This window comes from Spermophilus citellus, assembly GCF_964194105.1.
Source record: "Spermophilus citellus genome assembly, chromosome: 4".
NCBI classification, from domain to species: domain Eukaryota; kingdom Metazoa; phylum Chordata; class Mammalia; order Rodentia; family Sciuridae; genus Spermophilus; species Spermophilus citellus.
Window position 1 is genome coordinate 143,061,550 of NC_138185.1, and position 25,895 is coordinate 143,087,444.

The 25,895-nt window shown below is 34.7% G+C and overlaps 1 protein-coding gene across 2 annotated transcripts in view; it reads left to right on the forward strand.

Moving 5' to 3' along the window:
* The window catches only part of DPH6 (diphthamine biosynthesis 6), a 170,336-nt gene extending 163,655 nt beyond the window's left edge, over positions 1–6,681 (forward strand). For both annotated transcript variants that reach the window (XM_081291053.1, XM_081291054.1), the window contains 2 exons: positions 5,147–5,234; positions 6,588–6,681. In XM_081291053.1, the coding sequence (XP_081147179.1) occupies positions 5,147–5,234; positions 6,588–6,641 (142 nt within the window). In that variant the 3' untranslated portion in view covers positions 6,642–6,681. The remainder of the gene's footprint in view (positions 1–5,146; positions 5,235–6,587) is intronic.
* The last annotated feature ends 19,214 nt before the right edge of the window (positions 6,682–25,895 follow it).

The following is a 25,895-nucleotide window of genomic DNA, read 5'->3' on the forward strand; positions in this document are numbered from 1 at the left end:
AGATCCATTAACCTTTATTTTTATTATGCTAGGAATACTATATGGCATTATTGATATTCATGTGTGCATGAATGTTTACATGTACATCAAATGTAATATGTATATTAAATATTGTTAAATTGCCATTATTATTTTGTTTACATGCTTTGTTTCACATACTTTTTAAAGTATTACTCATGAAAGAGACAGTGTTATGTATGTATGAAAAAGTATGTATTCATATGTAAAGGTAATTAAAATTAGTGTGGATTTCTAATCATTTCAGTAGTTAATATGAAAATGTACAGGTGTTTGACAAAGTTTAACTATACAGTTATTAATGTTTAATCCCAGCCATTGTACTCTACTGAGCTGGGATAGATTGGGATGGCACATGAATAGGCAAAGATGAACAAAACTAATACCTCTCACACAATTACAGTTGATGTGTTATAACAGGGCTATAAATGCAATACTAAAGAACATGAAGAAGAAAACTTGTACTGACTGTGGGTATAAGGACTGGCTTCACAGAAATCACATAGATGTCTGTGAGGGTAGGTGTGAGTCTACAGGACTATCTGTGTATACTTTAGTGAATACAGAGACCATATGTTTGAATTGGAATGGTATACAGTGTCTTGGCCCCAACCTATCACAGTTGTTTTATTAGAGGAGAGGAAAGAACAAAGACCATTTCTGAGTCTCAAAAGAATACAAGGAATTTTCTTTTGAAGTAAGAAGTTCTTTTTAGATGAGTGTTTCTTTTGAGGTTCTCTCACACATCAGGAGACTGGCCTCAGGAAAGAGATTCAACTCAGACTTAGCTGCCATTTTATTTTTATTTTTTTTAGAGTATATTTATTTATTTTTTTTATTGTTGGTCGTTCAAAACATTACATAGTTCTTAATATATCAGATTTCACAGTTTGATTCAAGTGGGTTTGAACTCCCATTTTTACACCGTATGCAGATTGCTGTATCACATCAGTTACACTTCCATTGATTTACATATTGCCATTCTAGTGTCTGATGTATTCTGCTGTCTATGCTATTCTCTATTATCCCCCTTCCCCACCCCTCCCCTTTTCTCTCTCTACCCCCTCTACTGTAAATCATTTCTTCCACTTGTATTATTCTTCTCTTACCCCTCCTTTCCTCTTATATGTAATTTTGTATAACCCTGAGGATCAACTTCCATTTCCATGCGATTTCCCTTCTCACTCCCTTACCCTCCCACCTCTCATCCCTGTTTAATGTTAATCTTCTTCTCAAGCTCTTCGTCCCTACTGTCCTTGGTTACTCCCCTTATCAAAGAAGTCATTTGGCATTTGTTTTTTAAGGATTGGCTAGCTTCACTTAGCATAATCTGCTCTAATGCCATCCATTTCCCTCCAAATTCTATGATTTTGTCATTTTTTAATGCAGAGTAATACTCCATTGTGTATAAATGCCACATTTTTTTTATCCATTCATCTATTGAAGGGCATTTAGGTTGGTTCCACAATCTTGCTATTGTGAATTGTGCTGCTATGAACATCGATGTAGCAGTGTCCCTGTAGCATGCTCTCATTAGGTCTTTAGGGAGTAGACCGAGAAGGGGAATAGCTGGGTCAAATGGTGGTTCCATTCCCAGCTTTCCAAGAAATCTGCATACTGCATTCCAAATTGGCTGCACCAATTTGCAGTCCCACCAACAATGAACAACTGTACCCTTTTCCCCGCATCCTTGCCAGCACTTGTTGTTGTTTGACTTCATAGTGGCTGCCAATCTTACTGGAGTGAGATGGTATCTTAGGGTGGTTTTGATTTGCATTTCTCTGACTGCTAGTGATGGTGAGCATTTTTTCATGTACTTATTGATTGATTGTATGTCCTCCTCTGAGAAGTGTCTGTTCAGGTCCTTGGCCCATTTGTTGATTGGGTTATTTGTTATCTTATTGTCTAATTTTTTGAGTTCTTTGTATACTCTGGATATTAGGGCTCTATCTGAAGTGTGTGGAGTAAAGATTTGTTCCCAGGATGTAGGCTCCCTGTTTATCTCTCTTATTGTTTCTTTTCTGAGAAAAAAACTTTTTAGTTTGAGTAAGTCCCATTTGTTGATTCTAGTTGTTAACTCTTGCACTATGGGTGTCCTATTGAGGAATTTGGAGTCCAACCCCACAATCTGTAGATAGCCAACTTTTTCTTCTATCAGACGCCGTGTCTCTGATTTAATATCAAGCTCCTTGATCCATTTTGAGTTAACTTTTATGCATGGTGAGAGAAAGGGATTCAGTTTCATTTTGATGCAAATGGATTTCCAGTTTTCCCAGCACCATTTGTTGAAGATGCTATCCTTCCTCCATTGCATGCTTTTAGCCCCTTTATCAAATATAAGATAGTTGTAGTTTTGTGGATTGGTTACTGTGTCCTCTATTCTGTACCATTGGTCCACCCGCCTGTTTTGGTACCAGTACCATGCTGTTTTTGTTACTATTGCTCTGCAGTATAGTTTGAAGTCTGGTATCGCTATACCGCCTGATTCACACTTCCTGCTTATTAGCTGCCATTTTAAAGTTGTACATAGGCATGAGCTCAATATAGGAAAAAAAAAAGTGTGCGGGGGATGTGGATAAGCACTTGGAATGGAAATGCCTCAAATGCCTCACTTATAGAAAAAGTAGTAACGCACTGATTACTTGTGTTAAGAAGGAATGGGGAAGACAGCAGCCAATTAGAAAGCATATTTGCTGTGGCACAATTGATCTTAATTTTCTGGGTTAGTTTAAAGATGTACTGACAGATCCTGCTTTTAGGACTCAGAGCAATGTAGGATGAAAACAGAGACCAGGCATCCTTGGAAAAAAAAAAAAAAAGTGGCTTCAGTTCATAGAAAAAGAAGAGCAATAGTGACATATTCTGTCTAAAATTAAAAACTGTTCATATCAGATCTATTCTCTCCCAGTTGAGTCTTGCTTTAAATAAATGAATGAAATGTTGTTAGTCAGTTAGAGATTATTGATTTAATAGAATCCACCAAAATCACATTTTCTTTCATTTAATGTTGAGAATGTTATATATTCTCTCTTTATAATTACCTTGATTTCAAATGCAATAATTGCATCAATTAAGTAAGCTATTTGCTGTCATCCTTTGTTTTTTTATTGGTGATAACTGACATGAGAAGGGAGGGCCTGCACCTTCCTACTGAGATAGATCCTTTCAGTAGATAGTATTGCTTCAGATTAATTATAGTTTTGGTACACTCCATTATCGGGGATATCAAAACCAAGCTGCCTAAATTAGGCATAATTAAAGCTCAGGATCAGTTTCCAAGACCAGGTTCAGAAACAGATTAAAGTTTAATCTGTTAAGTGACATTGTAACAGGAATTGATGGTTGAATCTTATTGCTCAGCCAAGATACAATTAGAGTAGACAACTCTGAGAAATAAAGAAATAACAAATTAGGAATAACAAACCAAGTGGGGATTAATCCAGAGAGGCAGGTGGTAACAAGCAAGAGGGCTTCCTCTGTACTTTATCTTTCTGTTCCTCCTCATGATACCTGGAAGCATCATTTAGTTGATGTAACCTATGAAGGTAAGTCATATCTTTTCATCAGGATCCTGACTCATGAATGATTCTATTTCTGTTGTGTTATACTTTGCTTTGCTTTTAATGTCCAACAAGTTCTGTCTTCTAATTGGTGGATTATAAGTATACATAGTAATAGAATTTATTATGCCGTATTTGTATATATACATATTACGTAAAAACTGATTACTCACATTCCCCAGTACTTTCCCTTTCCCACCCAACTCCCTTCCTCTGATCTGTTTGCTCTACTTTAGTGATCATTCTATTGTTGTTATTATTAATATCTTAATTGGTGCATTATAGTTATATATAAAAGAAGTCCTTTTTAATGTTGCTTTTTCTAATCATTAACAAAATGCATATTTGATATAAAGGTTCATGAATGTAACGCACTTTTTTTATAAATCATCAAACTTACTTTTGTTTTTGTTTGTTTGTTTTTGGTACTGGGAATTAAACCCAGGGGTCCTTTACCACTAAGCTACATCCCCAGTGTTTTTAATTTTTGATTTTGAGACAGGGTCGTGCTAAGGTGCTGAGACTGGCCTCTAGCTTACAATTCTCCTGCCAAGGATCCCTCCCAAATCACTGGTATTACAGGTGTAATCCACCATGCCTGGCATCAAACATAGTTTTTAAATCTATCTTGAATCTTTCATATAGAAAGTAAACATATTTTGCTCATGGAAATTTAGTATTTTGCAGTCACATATTCTGATGTTTTTTCTATTGCCTCTAAATAACTTTATATCACAAAAGTTGATTCAAAAATGTTTTTGCCTCAGTGACAAAAGGTCAAAGTAAGGATTTATTCTGCTATACTACAGTGATCAAAATGCTAACAATATTAATCCAAACAATGGAACTGCTTCCTAAGGCATTAAAGAGATATGAGAAATTTCTATTTAAATTTCCAGTTAAAATGCAAAGTATTATCACTTCCAATAAACAATAATAAAAAATAATTAGCTATTAGAATTTCACACATAATTTGTTACTCATATGTGTTTTACAGGGTATCTTTGATAAAGTTGGGTTAATTTACATGTATCTATATGGTTCCAACAAGCAGTTTTACCTGAATGTGGTAATTACTGTGTCAGGCGATCAATTTTAATAGCAATGATGTTGCAGTGTGAAGAGTTCAGCTGAAGCTTAAACCATCCTGGGTAATGCTTTTGTGAAAGATAATTGAGATTTTGTGTGAAACACTGAATGAATTACCTTTTGAAAATAAAAAGAATAATGAAGATAAAGCACTAATGTTTAGTCCCTACCAAGCAAATTTGTGAAAATGAAATTGAGCAGGAGTTTAAGTCTTAAAATTGTTCCAAGAGCTTTGAGTGAACCTACAAGTTGAACTATGTGCTCTTATGAAGATGAAAAACTTCATTATTTTTTCAAAAGTTTACTATTCTTGATCCTTTTACCCAATTATTGAATCATTAAAAATACATGTTAATCACTGCATGTTGTACATCAATGGAAATTAGTACACAGTGAGGATTTTTTGTCTCTTCTGTCAGTAGCAGGAGTAACTTGCCATAATTTGTATAGTAAATAAATGCATTATAATTATATTTCAGAGATTCTTCAGAAGTGGTTGTACATTCAGCTGATGCATTTGCACCTGTGGCTTATCTACGCTTTTTAGAATTGCACTTAGAAGACAAGGCAAGTAAATCTAAGATTTACAGTGACTTTATTTAAAAAGTGAGATACACACATTGACTCTGTATATATGACATTAGATGAGAGGAGAAAGAACATTGATTTTGTCATTAGTGATTTTTTTCAGCTCCTCAGTCAATAACTAAGAATATTAAAACTGCTTATAATCTTAAGATCACTATGATACAAAGACATTACATTTCAGAAAAGTTTGCAGGCAGGTCAGTGAAATGGGAGTAATACATTAAACAATGAGAAGATAAAGGACAATATAAAACCAAGTATTAAATCATGTAGCAAGATAAGAATTAGGTTATTGTGCATAAGTATTACAGGGAAGATTTGATGATGAATTGGATTTCCTCATACAAATAAGAAGAGAGGAGAAATACAGCTTTTCTGAAAATATTCAGGGGAAGAGACTTCAAGGGAATATTCAAGGGAAAGATGGAAAATGAGGCAAAAGTGCAGTAGAGCTCTTTTTTAAATACAACAAAATGTCAATTTAATGATGTTGAGTGGGGGCTGAGGTTATAGCTCAGTAGTAGAGCTATTGCCTTACACATGTGAGGTACTGGATTTGATCCTCAGCACCAGATAAAAAAATAAATAAATAAAACAAATTAAAAAAATATGTTGAGTGGAATCAGTAAAAATCTGGATTAGATCCTTTGATTGTAAGGTCTGATCCTTGAAATATTGCTTTATACATTTCTGTCTTCATAGAAATACCAGCTGAAATTGTGTAAGGAAATGAGACTAATGACAGATTATAAAAAAGATTAGAAAAAGTATTCTGTGTGTCTGTGTTTTTTCCCCAAATCTTGAGACACACTCCTATTTACATGTTTGGGATAGGGAATCTGAAGGATCAAGAGAATTAATGAGGATTCAGCAAAAATTAGGAAAACTCTTTGAGAGTTTCCATGATAGAAAATAGTTACTGATACCAGGTCTCCAGAAAGATGATGATGAACAGGATTGAAAAATAGGTCAGTCAATTGGGCTGGAATTGCCTTTTATCAAAAAACTGATTGAAGTAATACTATCCAAACATTTCTCAGACTTACTAAAAGGAACCCCTTACTTTTAGGTCCTTCTGCTTTTGCTGCATGTACACACAAATTCAAAACCATTAAATTCTTATTTAGATACTACTACAATTATATGTTCAGCTCTACCTAAACAGCTCACTATTTACTTTGCTGTTTGGTATTGTATTTGTCTTTACAGTCCATTTCCCTATTGAACATTACAATGTTAGATCTTTAAGGTGAGATATCTACTGACATTGAATAAAAATGATGCATTTACCTTCATTTTCTTCTTCTTCTTATCTCTCTCTCTCTTTTCCAGGTATCTCCAGAGCCTGACAACTATAAAACATCTACGTATATACATAATTTTTGAAAAAGCATTTTCAAAAACATCATTGACTAAGCAGTCATTTAAGAAGAAATTAATAGAATCATTGATTAATTGAAAAAATATCAACAGCTTATTCATTAACATTACCAACTTCTCTATATTGACTTTTTCTTTGGTTAACACAACCTTTCCATGACTTCTATGTGATATATGTCTCTTTTGTTCCCCTTTAATTTTACCTGTAACTCCTGTATGTGTAATTATTTCTTTCATTGCACTATTTTCCTCTTTATTCTTCCCATCCTTGCAATCTATGTCATGATACAGAGGCATATGAAAAGACAATCACTTTATTTAGCCAGTTGAGTTTATTTTACTGTATATCACCAAAATGATCTCTAATTTTTTTATCAACGTTACTGGACAAATGGGAATAATACCATTACTTTAATTGGTTATTTTATAATCATGTTTATTTGCACCCTCTTTAAAAAAATAGAATGTGGGGGACATCTTTCAGTTCACAGCAAAATTGAGATGTACGGAGTTCCCTTATATACTCCCTGCTTCCACACAAGCATGGTCTACTCCACCATTAACTTTCTGTGCCAGAGTCATACATTTTTTACAACTGCTGAACCTATTTTGATTAAATATTATCATAAAAATCCCATAGTTTACATTAAGGTTCACTGTTAATTTTTACAGTCTATATGTTTTGATAGTGTCAAATGACATGTATCCACTATTATAATATCATACAGAATAGTTTTGCCACCTTAAGATCTATGTTCCACTTATTCATTTCTTCATTGGTCTTCTTTAATCTCTGGCAACCACTCATTTTATTGTCTCCATACCTTTGTTTTTTCCAGGATGTCATATAAAAAAATACAGTATGTATCCTTTCCCGATTAGCTTCTTTCTTGTATTAGTTTGCATTTAGGTTCCCTCATTTTTTTTAAGTCTTGTTAGCTTATTTCTTACAAGTTCCTAATAATATTCCATTGTCTGAACATAACAAAGTTTATTATATCCTTTCACCTCCTGAAGGACAACTTAGTTGCTTCCACCTTTTGGCAATTATGAATATAACTACTATAAACATCCATGTGCATGTTTTTGTGTAAACGTAAGTTTTCAATTCATTTGTGTAAATACCAATGAGTATGATTATTGTATTTATAAAAGTATAATGAAAGGATGTTTAGCTTTGTAAGAAACTGACAAACTGTCTTCCATTAGAGCTGTACTATTTTGCATCCCACCAGTAATAAATGAATTTCTTTTCTTCCATTCTTACCAGCATTAGATGTTGTTTTGGCTATTATATTAGGTTTGTAGCGTTATCTCACTGTTGTTAAAGTTTGAAGTTTTCTAATGATTTAAGACATTGAGCATCTTTTCATATGCTTATCTGCCATCTGTATATCTTCTCTGGTGAAATTTTTCTTTATAGATCTTTTGCCCATTTTTTTTCTTTTTTAGAATTTAACCTTTACTTTATTTTTTGGTGGTGTTTATTTGTTTTTATGTGGTGCTGACCATGGTCCCAGGGCCTCACCCATCCTAGGTAAGCACTCTACCACTGAGCCATAAACCCAGCCCCTCTTTTGCCCATTTTAATTGGATTATTAATATTAATATTGAGTATTAAGAGTTCTTTGTATATTTTGGATAGCAGGTTTTTTTCGGGTATATCATTTGCACATATTTTCTCCCATTCTGTAGTTTGACATCTGCTTCTCATAGTAATTAATGTTTTTCACAGACCAGAAGTTTTTTAATTTTAATAAAGCCGAGCTTATCAATTCTTTCCTTTTTTTATTGTACCTTTAATGTTATATCCAAAAAAATTCCACCCAAACCCAATTCTATCTAGATTTTATTCTATGTTATCTTTTGAGAGTTTGATAGCTTTGTGTTTTACATTTGTGTCTTTAATACATTTTGAATTGATTTTATAAAGGATATAAGATCAGTGTATAGATTTATTTTTTAAAAGTAGATATCCATTTGTTCTAGCACCATTTTTCTTCTTTGTATTGCCTTGTTATTTTAGTTATTTGTGTGAACTATTTCTGGACTCTGTACTTTGTTCCGTTGACCCATCTATTCCTCTGCCAATACCACACTTTTTGGATTATTAAAACATAGTGAGTCTGGTCAGATAGTATCCAGTCTTCAGACTTACTTAGTTCTTCTTCAATATTATATCAACTATACTATGTCCTTTTTTTAAAATTTAACATTTATTTATTTATTTATTTGGTGCTGAGGATCGAACCCAAAGCCTTACCTGTGCTAGGTGAGTGCTCTACCACTGAGCCACAACCCCAGCTCTGTCTTTTGTTTCTTATCCACAAAATACCTTTTTGGAATTTTTATGGGAATTGTGCTGAATCTATACATAAGGTTTGGAAGAACTGACATTTTGATAATAGTGAGTCTCCTCACATACTTAGTTCTCAGAACTTTGATTTTGTTAATCTTATATATTAAAATTTTATTTAGTTCATCAGAGTTCTGTTTAGATATCTTTTATATCCATTATTATAATTGGACATGTTAAATATGGCCTTAGGACTATTTGTCATTATATATAAAATTTGAACTTATTTCCCACTCCACATGTATTTTTCTCATTTTGTTATTTATCATAACTGATTCACCCCTAGTGGTTCAGGCACAGAATTTTGTCATCGTTCTGTAAACTATATCTCTTTCACCATGAACATTCAATTGATTATCTCATCCTTTATATTGTAGTTCTAATATATCTGTTACCTCATTATATCCCCATGCCCATCTCTTCAATTAAAGTTGTACCTTGCCCAAACTCTTCTAGTTTGAGTCCATTCTTTGCTTCCATACGTTTCATAGTCAATTCTACCACCATATTGATTTTCCTTTCTAGTGTTCATTTCCTTGCACAAAATTCCACAATAGTGTTACATTCCTTTCTAAAGTTATAAGATGATTGGCCATGAATCAAAGGCCATTTGGCATATGTCTATAGCAACTTTTTTCACTCTTTGTCTTAGGCCTCTCCTATATGTATCCTTTGTTTTAATAATACTGAAACATTTAGATACTCCCTTCTGCTTTTCTTCTCTCTTACCTTTGCTTATTTTGTCTTATCTGCTTTCTTTTCTTCTTCCCTTTAACTGATTACATCTTATCCATGACACAACCTTGAACTCAAATACTGTGTCATGCATTTATTCAACAAAATAAACTACCCTAACACTTTGTTTCTTCCCATTTTTTGTGACAAATAACTTTATTTAGCTTTATGTTATCAAGGACTTAAGTAATTTTACTAGGTTGCAAATTTCTTGAGGACTGATCTTTTTCATTGTCTCACCCTCTGGTTCAGCTATTAGCTTTTAAGTGTTAGGTAAAAGTTCAATATGAGGGGCTAGGTATGTGACTCAGTTGGTAAAGTGCTTGCCTAGCATATGCACGTTCAATCCCTAAAATTGGGAAAAAACAAGTTCAATAAGAAGTTTGCAATTGAACTAATTATTTATACTTCGTTTTTTCCTTCATACAGACTCTTAGAGATACATTTTCCATTTTATGTTGAATATCATTTTATGAATAACTTTATTTTTTATTATAGAAAACTGCTCTAAGCAAACTAGAATGTAAAATATAATATTTAGAGAGATTGTTTTGTGTATATTCTAAGTTATCATTCAGATTTTCACTTTGTATGTGATGACTACTATTAAACTTTTAAATAATTTACTTAAATTTTACCTTTAAGTTAAAATCTTGAATTATTTATGTGTGTATTAAAATATCAACTAAACATGGATCCCAAGCAAAATAGTTGAATAATGCAAAGCTCTGAGTTAAAAATGGGGAAATATATTAAAATTTCTTTGGGACCCTCATTTTATTGCTTATGGCAAACTCGATATTAAGATGTATCATATATCACTGCAATGATGGGCTTGAGAAAATGAAAAATACAAAGCTTTACATAAATCAACCAAAAGATCATATTAAAATGTATAACCTTCAAAAAGAGAAAAATCAAGAATTTTATTTGTTAACTATTCAGATACTTTTCCTTATATAGTTGTTTTGGATTTTCAGATAGATTTATGGAATATAGTATTTCAAATTAATTGTTGGCAAAGCCAATGTATTTATAAAGAAACAAGATTCAGGGCTGGGACTGTAGCTCAGTGGCAGAGCGCTAGCCTAGCATGTGTGAGGCACCAGGTTCGATCCTTGGCACTGCATTAAAAAAAAAAAAAAACTAAACAAATAAAGGCATGATGTCTATCTACATCTATTTAATTTTTTTTAAAGTGAGGTTCACAGAAATTTAGCTTTGCTAATGTTCTACTATGACTTAGTACTTAATTTTTCTTTTTTGGAAATAATCCTTGGTTACAAATTTTATCCTATAATCACTTAGTACTTTTTTGTTGAAATAATTACATAGGAAATTATGCTTTTGTATAATTATAAAAGCCCACAAACCTAGAATTTGAAAGACATCACTATTTCGTGTCCTTTTTTTTTTTTGCCCATTTCATTTTATTTTGCATTATTTTCAAAATTACAGTATTTCAGATATATCATCAAATACTTGAAAAAACACTGTAACATTAAACCATCTTCATGCTTTTGTTTTTCTCTTCATCAAACCTGTGACTTTGAGCAATTACTCAGTTCTACATGGAATTAACTAAGTATGGACAAATTAGAGAATAATTCTAGTTTTGATATTAAGTACAAATTACTACCAGTATTCATTATTCCTAGTACTGTGTGATACAGCAACAGATATCACTAGATTAGCTAATCTGAGCTAAAGTTATGGCCATACTATATTGTTGATTCAGAAATGAAGAATAATGTTTAAGTTATGGTTTTATTTTTCTCCTATATCTGCCTGTTTTTATGGTATAAACTTGGAGCTTATAAAAATGTTTGTGTATGAATGAGAACTGTAAGAGCTACATATAAAACTGCTATATTGATATTGGATTTGGGTATGGGGGAAGGGACAAAGAAGGAGAAAAACACAGAGAAACTTAATGCTTTATATTTCTGTAATTTATGTTTTCTTACAATGAGCATACACTTTAACTCAAAAAGAAATTGATTAAGGAAATTTACCTTCTCCCAACATTTACCATCAGCCTAAAGAGAAGAAAGCTTATTTGGAAAGGTTAAAACAAGGTATTTAAACCTAAATGATGCAACTTGGGACTTGGATGTGCCTTGCACCATAAACTCTTCTGGGATGGTGCTGCTGTAGGTGATCACTGAATCTATTAATAAACATTAGAGTCACCCAAATTTAGAGCTACTTGATTAATTTCTAACCCTAGTAAATAAACCTCAGTAGTAGCAGTGACATGTCATTGTGTTGGTGTTTTAGTCAGCTTTTTCATCACTGTGGCCAAAAGACCTAACAAGAATGATTAAATGGAGAAAAGTTTATTTGGCTCACAATTTCAGAGGTTTTAGTCCATAGACAGCTGATCCCATTGTTCCAGACCAAAGGTGAAGCAAAACGGATGGCAAAAAGGCTTGGTAGAAAACTCATCCCAGGACATGACCACCAGGAAGCAGAGCTCCACTCATCAGAGATAAAATATAAAAACCAAAGACATGCCTTTAGTGACCTACTTCCTTCAGCCACACCCTATGGGCCTAGAGTTATCATCCAATTAATCCATATCAGTGGATTAAGCCAGCTAAATTATACCTCTTATAACCTAGTCATTTCACCTCTGGACATTTTTGCATTGTGTCATACATGAGCTTTTGGGGATTCAAAGTGGGAAATGAAAGATTGTTTTTATACCCTAAATCTATAGACATCTGGCTAATATGGAGAGAAAAATAACAAATAAGCAATCAACTATTTTCCTTTTCTGCTTTCAGACTTTCCGAGTAAATGTTGTTGTTATTTTAATAAATAAAGTTTTTGATTTGTCTTTTCTGAAAGCTTCAGTTTGGTGATTACTTAAAAACAAAAGTGGCATACTATTTATTCAGTACATATTTATTGAGTGCTTATAGAATGCCTATCCTTGTTTCAGCATTTGGGGATATTGTAGTGAACTGAACCATCTGAAATTATTGCCGGGGCTGGGGATGTGGCTCAAGCGGTAGCGCGCTCACCTGGCATGCATGTGGCCCGGGTTCAATCCTCAGCACCACATACCAACAAAGATGTTGTGTCCGCCGAAAACTACAAAAAATAAATATTAAAAAATTCTTTCTCTCCTCTCTCTCTCCCCCCCCCCTCTCTCTCTTTAAAAAAAAAATAAATAAAATAAAATTATTGCCTTCTTAAAACATGTGTCCTATGGAGTAAAATAGAAAAACAAGTAAATCACATAGATAAAGTACAGGGAATGGAGTAAAAATTGCCTCACTCACTGCCCACAGATGTGATGTGATGATTAAATGATATATTTAAACCCAGATTGGGAATAAAAACACCAGTCATTTTGGTCACATTGGCAGATGTTGATTATGAGCTTTGTGTACCTGAAGTGGGATGGGGAAGAGGTAAGTCTTACCAGGAGTCTGTCATTAAAGCCAAAGAGTGAATCAGTGAACTTGGAAAGAGTTCAAAAGGAAATATTCAGAATAAATTATGGAGAAAAACAAAAGACACACACAAACTGGGCATGGTGATGCATGCCTATAATCACAGTGACTCAGGAAGCTGAGGCAGGAGGATTGCAAGTTCAAAGCTAGCTCATCAACTTAGCGAGGCCCTAAGCAACTTGGTGAGATGTTGTCTGTAAATAAAATATAAAAAAGGGTTGGGGATATGGTCCACTGGTAAGGTGCCCCTGGGTTTAATTCCTAGTACCAAATAATAATAATAATAATAATGGGATAGAAGATTAGATACAGTGAGAAGATCTAAAATACATGTAATTAGATTATCAGAAACAACAGAAAGGAAATAGGGAAGGTGCCATATTTAAAAAGATAATAGCTGAAAATTTTCCAAAGCTGATAAAACATACCAAGGTATCAATTCAATAAGTCTTATGAATTTCAAATAAAATAAAAAGATCCACGTTTAGGCACATGATGGTAAAACTGGAAATAAAAAGGCAAAGAAAAAAATTGCAAACAGTCCAAGTAGGTTAAAGAAGCAACAATTAGAATTAAACATGACTTTTTAACAACAAAATTAAAGTCAAAAGACAATGCAATCATGTCTTTTATAATGCTATATGAAAACAACTACAATCCAGGAAAAAAAATACCCTTCAAAAATAAGTGCAATAGTACACGCCTGTAAGCCCAGCAACTCAGGAGGTTGAGGCGGGAGGATCACAAGTTCAAAGCAGCCTCAGCAACTTTGCAAGGCTCTAAGCAACTTAGACCCTGCCTCAAATTAAAAAATTAAATTAAAAAGGCTGGGGTTGTGGCTCAGTGGTTAAGCACCCCTGGAGTCAATTCCCAGTACCCAAAATACTAATAATAAGAAGAAGAAGAATGAGAAAAATTCCAATCGAGTAATAATGCATTTGACAAAACTCAATGGTGAATGTGTAATGTTCTATTTTACTCTGTATTTTTCCCCCTTAAGAAATAAACACCTGGGCTGGGGATCTGGCTCAAACAGTAGCACGCTCGCCTGGCATGTGCCGGGCGCTGGGTTCGATCCTTAGCACCACATAAAAATAAAGATGTTGTGTCCACTGAAAACTAAAAAATAAATATTAAAAATATTCTCTCTCTCTCTCTCTTAAAAAAAAGAAATAAACATCTGGTATGACCCTACTTTGTGTACAACCAGAGACATGAAAAATTGTGCTCTATATGTGTACTATGAATTGAAATATATTCTGCTGTCATTGTGGGGTCGGGCTCCAAATTCCTTAATAGGACGCCCATAGCCCAAGAGTTATATACAAGAATAAACAAGTGGGACTTACTTAAACTAAAAAGTTTTTTCTCAGCAAGAGAAACAATAAGAGAGGTAAACAGGGAACCTACATCCTGGGAACAAATTTTTACTCCTCACACTTCAGATAGAGCCCTAATATCCAGAATATACAAAGAACTCAAAAAATTAAACAATAAGATAACAACCCTATCGACAAATGGGCTAAGGACCTGAACAGACACTTCTCAGAGGAGGACATACAATCAATCAATAAGTATATGAAAAAATGCTCACCATCTCTAGCAGTCAGAGAAATGCAAATCAAAACCACCCTAAGATACCATCTCACTCCAGTAAGATTGGCAGCCATTGTGAAGTCAAACAACAATAAGTGCTGGAGAGGATGTGGGGAAAAGGGTACACTTGTACATTGCTGGTGGGACTGCAAATTGGTGCGGCCAATATGGAAAGCAGTATGGAGATTCCTAGGAAAGCTGGGAATGGAACCACCATTTGACCCAGCTATCACCCTTCTCAGTCTATTCCCTGAGGACCTTAAAAGAGCATACTATAGGGATACTGCCACATCAATGATCATAGCAGCACAATTCACAATAGCTAGACTTTGGAATCAACCTAGATGCCCTTCAATAGATGAATGGATTAAAAAAACTGGCATTTATACACAATGGAGTATTACGCAGCACTAAAAAATGACAAAACCATGGATTTTGCAGGGAAATGGATGGCATTAGAGCAGATAATGCTAAGTGAAGCTAGCCAATCCTTAAAAAACAAATGCCAAATGTCTTCTTTGATATAAAGAGAGCAACTAAGATCAGAACAGGGAAGAAGAGCACGAGGAAAAGATTAACATTAAACAGATGAGTGGGGTGGGAGAAAGGGAGAAAGAAGGGAAAATGTATGGAAATGGAAGGAGACCCTCATTGTTACACAAAATTACATATAAGAGTTGTGAGGGGAAAGGGGAAAAAAAAACAACTTTGCCTTTGATTTCATTGACTCTTCTGTATGACTCAGTCTGTTTTTGAAACTACTGAACTTTTTTCACTTCAGTCATTGTATTCTTCAGCTCCAGGATTTTCTGCCTTGTTCTTTTAAAATATTTCTATATCTTTATTAAACTTCTCATTTTATTCATGTATTGTTTTCCAGCTTTTGTTTAGTTGTCTATCTTCTCTTATAACTAGCTCATTGAGCTTCTTTCAATGAATATTTTCAATTCTCTGTCAAGTAGTTCATGCATCTCCATTATTTTAGTGTGGTATATTGAAGCTTTATATGTTGCCTTTGGTGTTGTTGTTTGACTTTCATTTTCATTCATATGACCTTTCATTGTATTCTGTACAATTGAAAGAATAAACATCTTTTGCAGTCTTTCTTTAGAGACAGATTCTGCCAGGTAAAGATCTGCTTGTCTGACTGCCTTGGGGATCCTGGTCAATGGAGTGGGGGGCTAGAGCAATGTTACATGTATACTGTTGGGTCTGTATTCAGTTCTGCAGTTAGGGAACTTGCTACTGGAGAAGCAAGTGGATGCGATTCCTGCCAGGTTCCTATGTGGGTGGGATTGTCTCTGGAACCATGGCTGAACAGGATTTGAGAGAGGTCACAGGGTTACTTGGTCTGCATATAGTAAGTACGCTTGTTACCAAGGACTGAATGATTGTGACTCCTGCTGGATACCTGCCTGCTTAAGAAGAACTGCTCATGGAACACAGTATATAGGGAATAGAGCAGAGTCATAGGGCTGCTTTAGTGTCTCCAGTAAGACATGAAGTCAGTAGGCTTGTTACTGGAGCAGAGATACAAGTGCCTTCTGCAGAGTACACAGGTGGGCAGTACTACCACCAGACTATAGCAGAGTGATGTTAGATATAAGTCATAGGCAAAGTTCAGGGTATAAAGCCAGCAATAAGGATGGTTTGTTACTGGGAGTACAAATGTGTCTTGTGTGTCTCTAAGAGCATCTCTGGTTGGGTAGGACTATCCCTGGACCACATATTTTGTGGCTAATGCCTAATTATGAACAACTTTACTGTTTAATTAGGTCTGAGGTCCACAGGCCTGCCACTAAAAATACAAATAGTTGTGTCTCCTTCTAGGTTCCTTCTGAGTAGGAATACCTCCAGACTATATAACAAAGCAGAATTGGGGCTGAGTCATAGGACCACTTCAGGATCCACATCCAGTACTTAATTTGGTGGACCTGCCACTGAGTAAATGCATTACTGTGGTGACTTCCAGGTCCCTTGGTAAATGCTGCTTGTGATAGGACTGAGACAAGTCAGAATAGAGGTGAGACCTCAAGCAAAGAGGACTGCACTCAGTGTTTAGCTGAGACTATTATCAATGGAGCCAGCCAATGGGGTGTAGGCTAACCTTCTCAAGGAGACCCTCCTTAGTCTTGAGCATCATCAGGGCTTTGCAACCTGTTATTTGGATCACAAAGCTTCCAGTAAATTCCCCACCTAATGTTGCCAGTAAAAAGTCACAATAGCAATACTTGACAGAGAATTGAAAATATTCATTGAAAGAAGCTCAATGAGCTAGTTATAAGAGAAGATAGACAACTAAACAAAAGCTGGAAAACAATACATGAATAAAATGAGAAGTTTAATAAAGATATAGAAATATTTTAAAAGAACAAGGCAGAAAATCCTGGGGCTGAAGAATACAATGACTGAAGTGAAAAAAGTTCAGTAGTTTCAAAAACAGACTGAGTCATACAGAAGAGTCAATGAAATCAAAGGCAAACCATTGGAAATTATCCTGTCAGAGGAACTAAAAAAAAAAAGTAGAGTAGAAAAGAGTGAAATAAGCATATTTGACTCCTGTGCATCACCAAGTGAATCAATTCATGAACTATCAGAAGAAGACAAAGAGCCGAAATTCTGTTAAAAGAAATGACTGAAAACTTTTCAAATCTAGGGAGAGAAATGAACATTTTGAGTCATGAAACCGAATAATCTAAAATAATAATCTAAATAATCTAAAATAATAATAATAATAATCACCCTGCAATCCAGGGGCCACCTTGGGACTGCAGTGCAGCAGAACCAACAGGAACTGGAAATCCAGATCCATGAGTTCACCACTAGGTGTCCATGGGCCTTTCTGAGCCTAGCAAGGAATTGACTAGGCCTAGCAAACCCATGAAAAGTCCAAAACTGGAAGCATTTCACCTGGGGGAAAAGGTTGAAGAGTCTGAGAGAACCCAGCTCTCCCTAGCCCGGTGACTCCTGTGGCTGGCAGTGGTTTAGAGCCAGCTACAGCAAGTTGGGTGGTTGGAAAAGTAGGTGTGAGGGCACTTGGCTCTCTGCTTGCCCATGTAGCAATTCCAGCACTAACAGGTTGTCAGGGCCCACCCAAGGCAGCACTTCCAGGATCCCAATGCCAGCCTGGTCCCTGGTTCACTCTGCAGTCTGGTACTCACAGGTCCTCGGGTCCTTGTCACCCACTGGGTTTGGGACCAGTCTAGCACCTACTTGGACACCCTGTCTACAGTCCCCAACCCAGCCCACTGCTCAACCTACTAGGCCCACAATTTTGCCACCATCCCATAACCCAGCCTGCCAGCCTGCCACATCTCTGCCAGGACTACCCAGCAAAGCACACAGCTTTGCCAGTAGCCCATAGGACCCATCACCCAGCCCAGATACACCTAGCCAAAGCCAGCTAGGCCCAACAGACATGGCCACCTGCTTTACCACCTGGCCACACCCCACCTTACTGGGCACACTGATTCACCACCAGGCCCACCTGGTCCAGCCAAACACTTCTCCTCCTGGCCTGCCAAGCTTGCCATTTTACCTCCTGTCTCACCCAGAGTGGGCTGGCTGGGCCCAGCCAACAGACCAGTGTACCACATGGGCTAGCCAGCTGCTTTGTCACCTGGCTGTAGTCCAGCTTGTCCAATACGACATGTGCTGCCAGGCACACCTGCCCAGGCAGCAGCTTCACCACTTGGCCAGCAACTCAGCCTACTTACACCAATCTCCCAGGAAGAGAAGTTGGGAAGTCTTAAAACTTCAACTTGGTGAGCAACACAATAAAAAGGAAAGACTCAACAGCACACAGCCCATACTCTCATACTCAGTTCATACATCAAGAAGAAACAAAAAGAAAATCAGTTGGGCACAAACAACAAACACATAACTTGGCAGAATCAGTCTCACTTTTTTTCCCACCCTAGTAGAAATGATTTCTCAATCTTAGGATTTTTTCTTTTTTTTTTTTTCTCTCTCTCTTTTTTTGTTTTGGTTTTCTATATTGGGTTTTTGTTTTATTTGGATGTATACTAATTGATTCAAGGACTACTGTACATATACATATTTGTTTTTCTTCTCATTTCTAGACTTTTTTTCTTAAGGTGTTATTTTCCCATGCTCTATATTTTGAGGGTTAGGGTTTTTGAGTAGCATATTTTGATTTCGTGTTGTATGGGTTTGCTACTACTCTATCTTCCTTGTCTCCCTCTCTCTTTTTTCTATTGCTGACAGCCAAATTACATTTTCTTTCTCCTCCTTTATATTCTTCTAAATTTTCTTATTCTTTCTCATTAAAAATATATCCTAAGTTACCACTTCATCTGTCCTATTTACCCTTTGAAATTGCAAATACTTTTCTACCCTCTGATCTCTTCTTATTTCCTCATAATAAACTCTATCCTTAATATCTTTTAATACTAATTTTCATACATCAAACAAACTCTTCTCAATGTGAAGAATCCAACAGACCACAATACAATAATACTCTCATCCTGGACAAATGCTCCAAAGAAAAACTAAATTAAAAAACTATAGAACTATAATATACTATTAGTAATTTAGACTTAACAAACATATATAGAATATTTCATCTGTCAATGACTGAATACACTTTCTTCTATGCATAACATGGATCTTTCTCTAAAATAGACCATATTTTAGGTCACAAAGCAATTCTTACCAAATGCAGAAGAATTCAGATAATACCTGGCATCCTATCAGATCATAAAGGAATGAAATTAGGAATCAATGATAAAATTAAAAATAGAAGCTTTTCCAACACATGGAGACTAAATAATATGCTACCGAATGACCAATGGATAGCACAAGAATTTAAGGAAAAAATAAAAAAATACTTAAAGGTAAATCAGAATAATGATGCAGTATATCAAAAATCTCTGGAACACTGTGAAGGCAATGCTAAGAGGAAAGTTCTTAGCATTAAGTTCATTCACTAAAAGATTAAAAAGTCACCAAATAATGTAACATCACATCTCAAAGCCCTAGAAAAAGACAAATCAACCCAAAAGCAGTAGAATATACTAAAAAATTAAAATCAGAGTCAAAATCAATGAAATTGAAACAAACAAAACACCAAAAAAAAATTAAAATGTCAACAAAATAAAAAGTTTGTTCTTAGAAAAAATAATAAAATTGATAAGGTAATGAAGAGAATGAGAACAAAAACTCAAATTATTAAAATTCTTGATGAAAAGGAAATATCAACACAGACACTACTGAAATACAAACAATAATCAGAAACTGTTCTGAAAATCTATACTCCAGTAAAATAGAAAATCATGAAGACATTGACAAATTTCTAGAGACATATGACCTGCCCAAATTGAATCAGCAGGACATAGAAAATTTAAACAGATCAATTTTCAGCAATAAAATTGATGATGCCATCAAAAGCCTACCAACAACAACAAGAAAGACCAGGGACAGATGGATTCTTAGCCAAGTTCTACAAGACCTTCAAAGAAAAACTTACACCAATACTCCTCAAAGTATTTCATGAAATAGAAAAGGAGCAAACTTTCCCAAACTCATTCTATGAAGCTAGTATCACCCTGATACCAAAACCAGACAAAGATATATCAAGGAAAGAAAACTTCAGACCAATATCCCTAATGAACATAGATGCAAAACTTCTTACTAAAATACTGACAAATTACATACAAAACATTTAAAAGATAGTGCACCATGATCAAGTGGGTTTATCCCAGTGATGCAAGGTTGTTGCAACATACAGAAATCAATAAATGTGATTCATCACATTAATAGACTTAAAGACAAGAATCACAGCCTCAATAGAGGTTGAAAAAGCATTTGACAAAATTCAGCATCCATTCATACTCAAAACAATAGAAAAAGTATGGCTAGTAGAAACACACCTCAACAGCGAAAAGCTGTATATGTTAAACCCAAGACCAATATCATTCTAAATGGAGAAAAATTGAAAGCATTCCCTCTAAAAACTGTAACAAGACAGGATGCTCTCTTTCACCACTTCTATTCAACACAGTCATTGAAACCCTAGTCAGAGTATTTAGACAATCGAGAGAAATTAAAGTGACACAAATAGGAAAACAAGAGCAAAGTGTCTCTATTTGCTGATTATATGATTGTATATTTAGAAGACAAAAAACCTCTATCAGAAACCTTCTATAACTCATAAATGAATTTAGCAAAGTAGCAATATATAAAACTAACAACCATAAAAACAATTGTGTTCCTATACAGCAATGATGAATCCACTGAAAGAGAAATCAGAAAAATTATCCCATTCACAATAGCCTTAAAAAACAAAACTTGGGATTCAATACAACAAAGAGGTGAAACACCTCTATAATTAAAAATACAGAGCATTGAAGAAAGAAATTGAAGAAGAACTTAGAAGATGGAAAGATCTCCCATGTTCTTGGATAGGCAGTATTACCAAAATGGTCATACTACCAAAAGTGCCATACAGATTTAATGCACTGCAAAATTCCAATGATGTTCTTCATAGAATATGAAAACCAGTCATGAAATTCATCTGGAAAAAAAAAGAGGCCCAGAATAGCCAAAAATGCTTAGTAAGAAAAGTGAAGCAGGGGGCATCAAAATACCAGACCTTAAATTATATATTATATAATACAATATTATATTATAATAACAAAAACAATATGATATTAGCACAAAAACAGACATGGAGTCCAATGGAAGAGAATAGAAGACAGAGACAAACCCACATAAATACCATTATCTCATAATAGACAAAGGCACCATAAACATACAGTGGAGAAAAGATAGTCTCTTCAACAAATGATGCTGGAAAAACTGGAAATTCATATGTAGCATTCTACTTCTCTCTCTCTCTCTCTCTCTCTCTCTCTCTCTCTCTCTCTCTCTCCAGAACTCAACTCAAATTGGATCAAGGATCTAGGCATTAAATCAGAGACACTGTGCTTACTAGAAGAAAATGTAGGCCCAAGTCTTTACCTTGTCAGCCTAGGAACCAACTTTCTTAACAAGACTTCTAAAGTGCAAGAAGTAAAATCAAGGATCAAGGATCAATAACTGAGGTGGTATCAAACTAAAAAGCTTCATAGCAAAAGAAACAATCAAGAATGTGAAGAGAGAGCCTGCAAAATGAGAGAAAATATTTGCCATCTACACCTTAGATAGAGCATTAATCTCCAGGATATACAAATAACTAAAAAAAAAAAAGTTAAACACACACAAAAAAAAAACCCTCAAATAACCCAATCAATAAATGGGCAAAGGAACTGAACAAGCATTTTATAGAAAAAGAAATACAATTGGTCATCAAATATATTTTAAAAATCTTCAACATCTCTAGCAATTAGAGAAATGAAAATCAAAACTACACTGAGATTTCATTTCACTCCAGTCAGAATGGCAACTATCAAGAATATAAGCAACAATAAATGTTGGCGAGGATGTAGTGGGAAATGTACACTTGTACTTTGCTGGTGGGGCTGCAAATTGTCGTAACCCCTTTGGAAAGCTGTTTTAGTCAGCTGTCTCACTGCTATGACAAAAGGCTCTGACCAGAACAACATGGAGGAGGAAAAGTTTATTTGAGCATTCATGGTTTCAGAGGTCTTAGTCCATAGAAGGCCGACTCCATTCCTCAGGCTCCAGGTGAGGCTAAATATCATGGCTGGAGAGTTGAAAAAGGGAAGTAGTTCCCATCATGGTGATTAAGAAGCAGAGAGAGTCTCCACTCTCAAGATAAAAAACATACACTCCATACCTCACCCCAAAGGAAACAATTCCTCCAGCCACACCCACCTGCCTCCAGCTAACGCTGAGTTAATCCTATCAGTGAGCAATTCACTGATTAGGTTAAGGCTATAACCCAATCATTTCTCCTCCCGAACCTTCTTGCATTGTCTTACATTCGAGCTTTTGGGACACTCACATCCAAATCATAACAAAAGCAGTATGAAAATTTCTCAGAAAACTTCAAGTAGAAACATCATTTGACCCAGTTATTCCACTCCTCAATATATATCCAAAGAATTTAAAATTAGCATACTACAGTGATGCAGCCACATCAATGTTTGTAGCAACTCAGTTCACAATAACCAAGCTATGGAAGCAGCCTAGTGCCCTTCAACAAATGAATGAATAAAGAAAATGCATATATACACAATAGAATATTACTCAACCATAAAGAAAAATAAGATGATGGCATTTGCCAGTAAATGAATGGAACTGGAGACTATCATGCTATGTGAAATAAGCCAATCCCCTAAAATGAAAGGCCCAAATGTTCTCTCTGATATGTGGATGCTAACACACAATAAGGGAATGGGGAGTGAAGAATAGAAGTTATTGGATTAGACAAAGAGGAATGAAGGGAAGTGAGGGGGAATGGGAATAGTAAAGACAATATAATGAATCAGACATAAGTTTCCTATGTTGATATATGAATACACAACCAGTGAAAATCTACATCATGAAGATCCACAAGTATGGGATCCTAATTAGAATAAGTTATATTCCATGTATGTATAATATGTCAAAATACACTCTATTGCCATGTATATCTAAAAAACAAATAAAAATGATTTTAAAAACAGTGATTAAACAGAATTTGTTGCAGCAAGAGGAAGCAAATTGTCACATTAAAAGGAATTCCTCTGTGAATGTCAGTGAATTTCTTAGCAGAAATATTCTGGACAAGGAAAGAGTGGGATGATGTTAAAAAGCACTAAAAGAGAAACAGCTGTCCAGGAATACTTTATGCAGCCACTCTGGAATGCAATAAGGAGATTCCTAAAAAAAAATAAAAAATAAAAAAACAACAACTAGGAATGGAACCACTATTGACCTAATTATCCTACTCCTTTTTATATATCCAAATGAGTTAAAATCAGCACACTACAGTGAGGTGATCACATCAATGTTTTTAGCAGCACAATTCTCAATAACTAAGCTATGGTACCAAACTCAATGCCCATCAACAGATGAATGGATAAAGAAATTATGGTATATTTCATATAATGGAGTATTACTCAGCCATGAAGAAGTACTTTATGATATTCATTGGTAAATGGATGGATCTGGAGACTACCTTGCTAAATAAAATAAGCCAATCCCCCCAAAATCAAAGGTTAGATATTCTCTCTGATATGTGAATGATAACACAAAACAATTTAGTGGGTAGGGCAAATAGACGTTCATTGGATTATACAAAGTGGAATGAAGGGAAGGGAGAGGAATAGGCATAGGAGACAGAGAAATAAATCTGATGTAATATTCCTATGTACATAAATGAATACACCACAGTGAATCTCAACATCATGTACATCCACAGGACTGGGATCCTAATTAGAATCAGATATTTTCCATGCTTGTATAAATATATCAAAATAGATTCCATTGTCATGTATAACTAAAAAGAAAAAAATTTTTTGAAAAGAGAGATGATGACTTGCTTAAACAAACCTGCGATAATTCATTACATCTATAACTGCATTACAAGATGTTATAAATGTAGTTCTTAAAATTTAAACAAAAAGAAGCTAACTACCGATTTTTATTTTTAATATTTTTAGTTTTAGTTTTAGTTTTTTTGTACTGGGGATTGAACTCAGGGGCAATCAACCACTGAGACACATCACAGCCCAATTTTGTATTTTTATTAGAGACAGGGTCTCACTGAGTTGCTTAGTGCCTCTCTGTTGCTGAGGCTGGCTTTGAATTCGCGATCCACTGTCTCATCCTCACAAGCCGCTGGAGACTCACTTTTTATAGCAATATGCATAGACTACAAATAAAAGTATAAGATACACAAACAAAACAGAGCTGAAGTACCTTTATCAGTCAAATTAATCACTACAAAAAAGACAGTCAAAAACTTACAAGACAAAAAAAATGGAATTATGTAATTATAAAATAATGGTTAAAAAAATCAATTCACCAGTAAGATGTAACAACAGAACACCCAAATACATGAAGCAAACATTGACAAATTGAAGAGGGAATTAGACAGTATCACAATAATAGGAGATATTTCAATAACCCATTTTTAGTGATGGATAGATCAATCAAATGATAAAACAGAGGGCTTGAACAACACTATAGACAGCTAGCCTTAATAGACAAATATAGAGCATTTTACCAAACAATAACAGCGTACACATTTTTCTCAAGTGCACATAGAATATTCTCCAAAATAGATTACATATTAGATGAAAACCAGGTCTTTACAAGTTTAAAATTATGTAAACTTTATTAAACTATCATACCAAGTATCTTTTCACACCACAATGAATAACACTAAAATCAACAGCAAAAGGAAAACTGGAAAATTTCTACATATGTGGAAGTTAACAGATTCTTGAACATCCAATAGGCCAAAGAAGAAATCACAGAGAGAACTAGAAAATCTCTTAGGACAAGTAAAAATGCCAATGGAACATAGAAAAATGTATGGGATTCAGAAAAATATTTCTAGTGGTAATGCTTACATTTTAAAAGAAAGATCTTATTTTTTTAAAACCTAACTTTATACTTTAAGGGACTATAAAAGTAAGAACAAGCTAAACCTACAGTTAGCAGAAGGAATGAAATAAAGATCGCAACATGAGATTAAAAAGAGTGTAGAAAAACAGTAGAAAAAATCAATGAAACAGTTTTTTTAAAGATTAACAAAATCAACAAACCCTTAGCCAAACTAAAAGACTCCAAAATCAGAAATAAAGGGAAGACATCATGACTGATGCAACAGAAATCAAAAGAATTATAAGACTATGAAGAAGTACATGACAACAAATTGGACTACCAAATTGATAAACCCAGAAAAACTGAGAACTGAAAAAATAAAGTCTGAGCATATAAATACACTAGTATTGTTCTAATAATGAGATCTAGTAAAGAGATAAATCTCTAGCAAAGAGATTTAGTCATTAACCAAAAGGTCTACCAATAAAGAAAATTCTAGGACTAGATGCTTTCAATGAAGACTTCTACCAACTATTTAAAGAACTAACACCAGTCTTCTCAAACACTTTCACAATATTGAAGATAAGGAAACACTTCCAAAATTCATTTTATGAGGCCAACATTACCTTGATACAAAAATCAAACAAATAC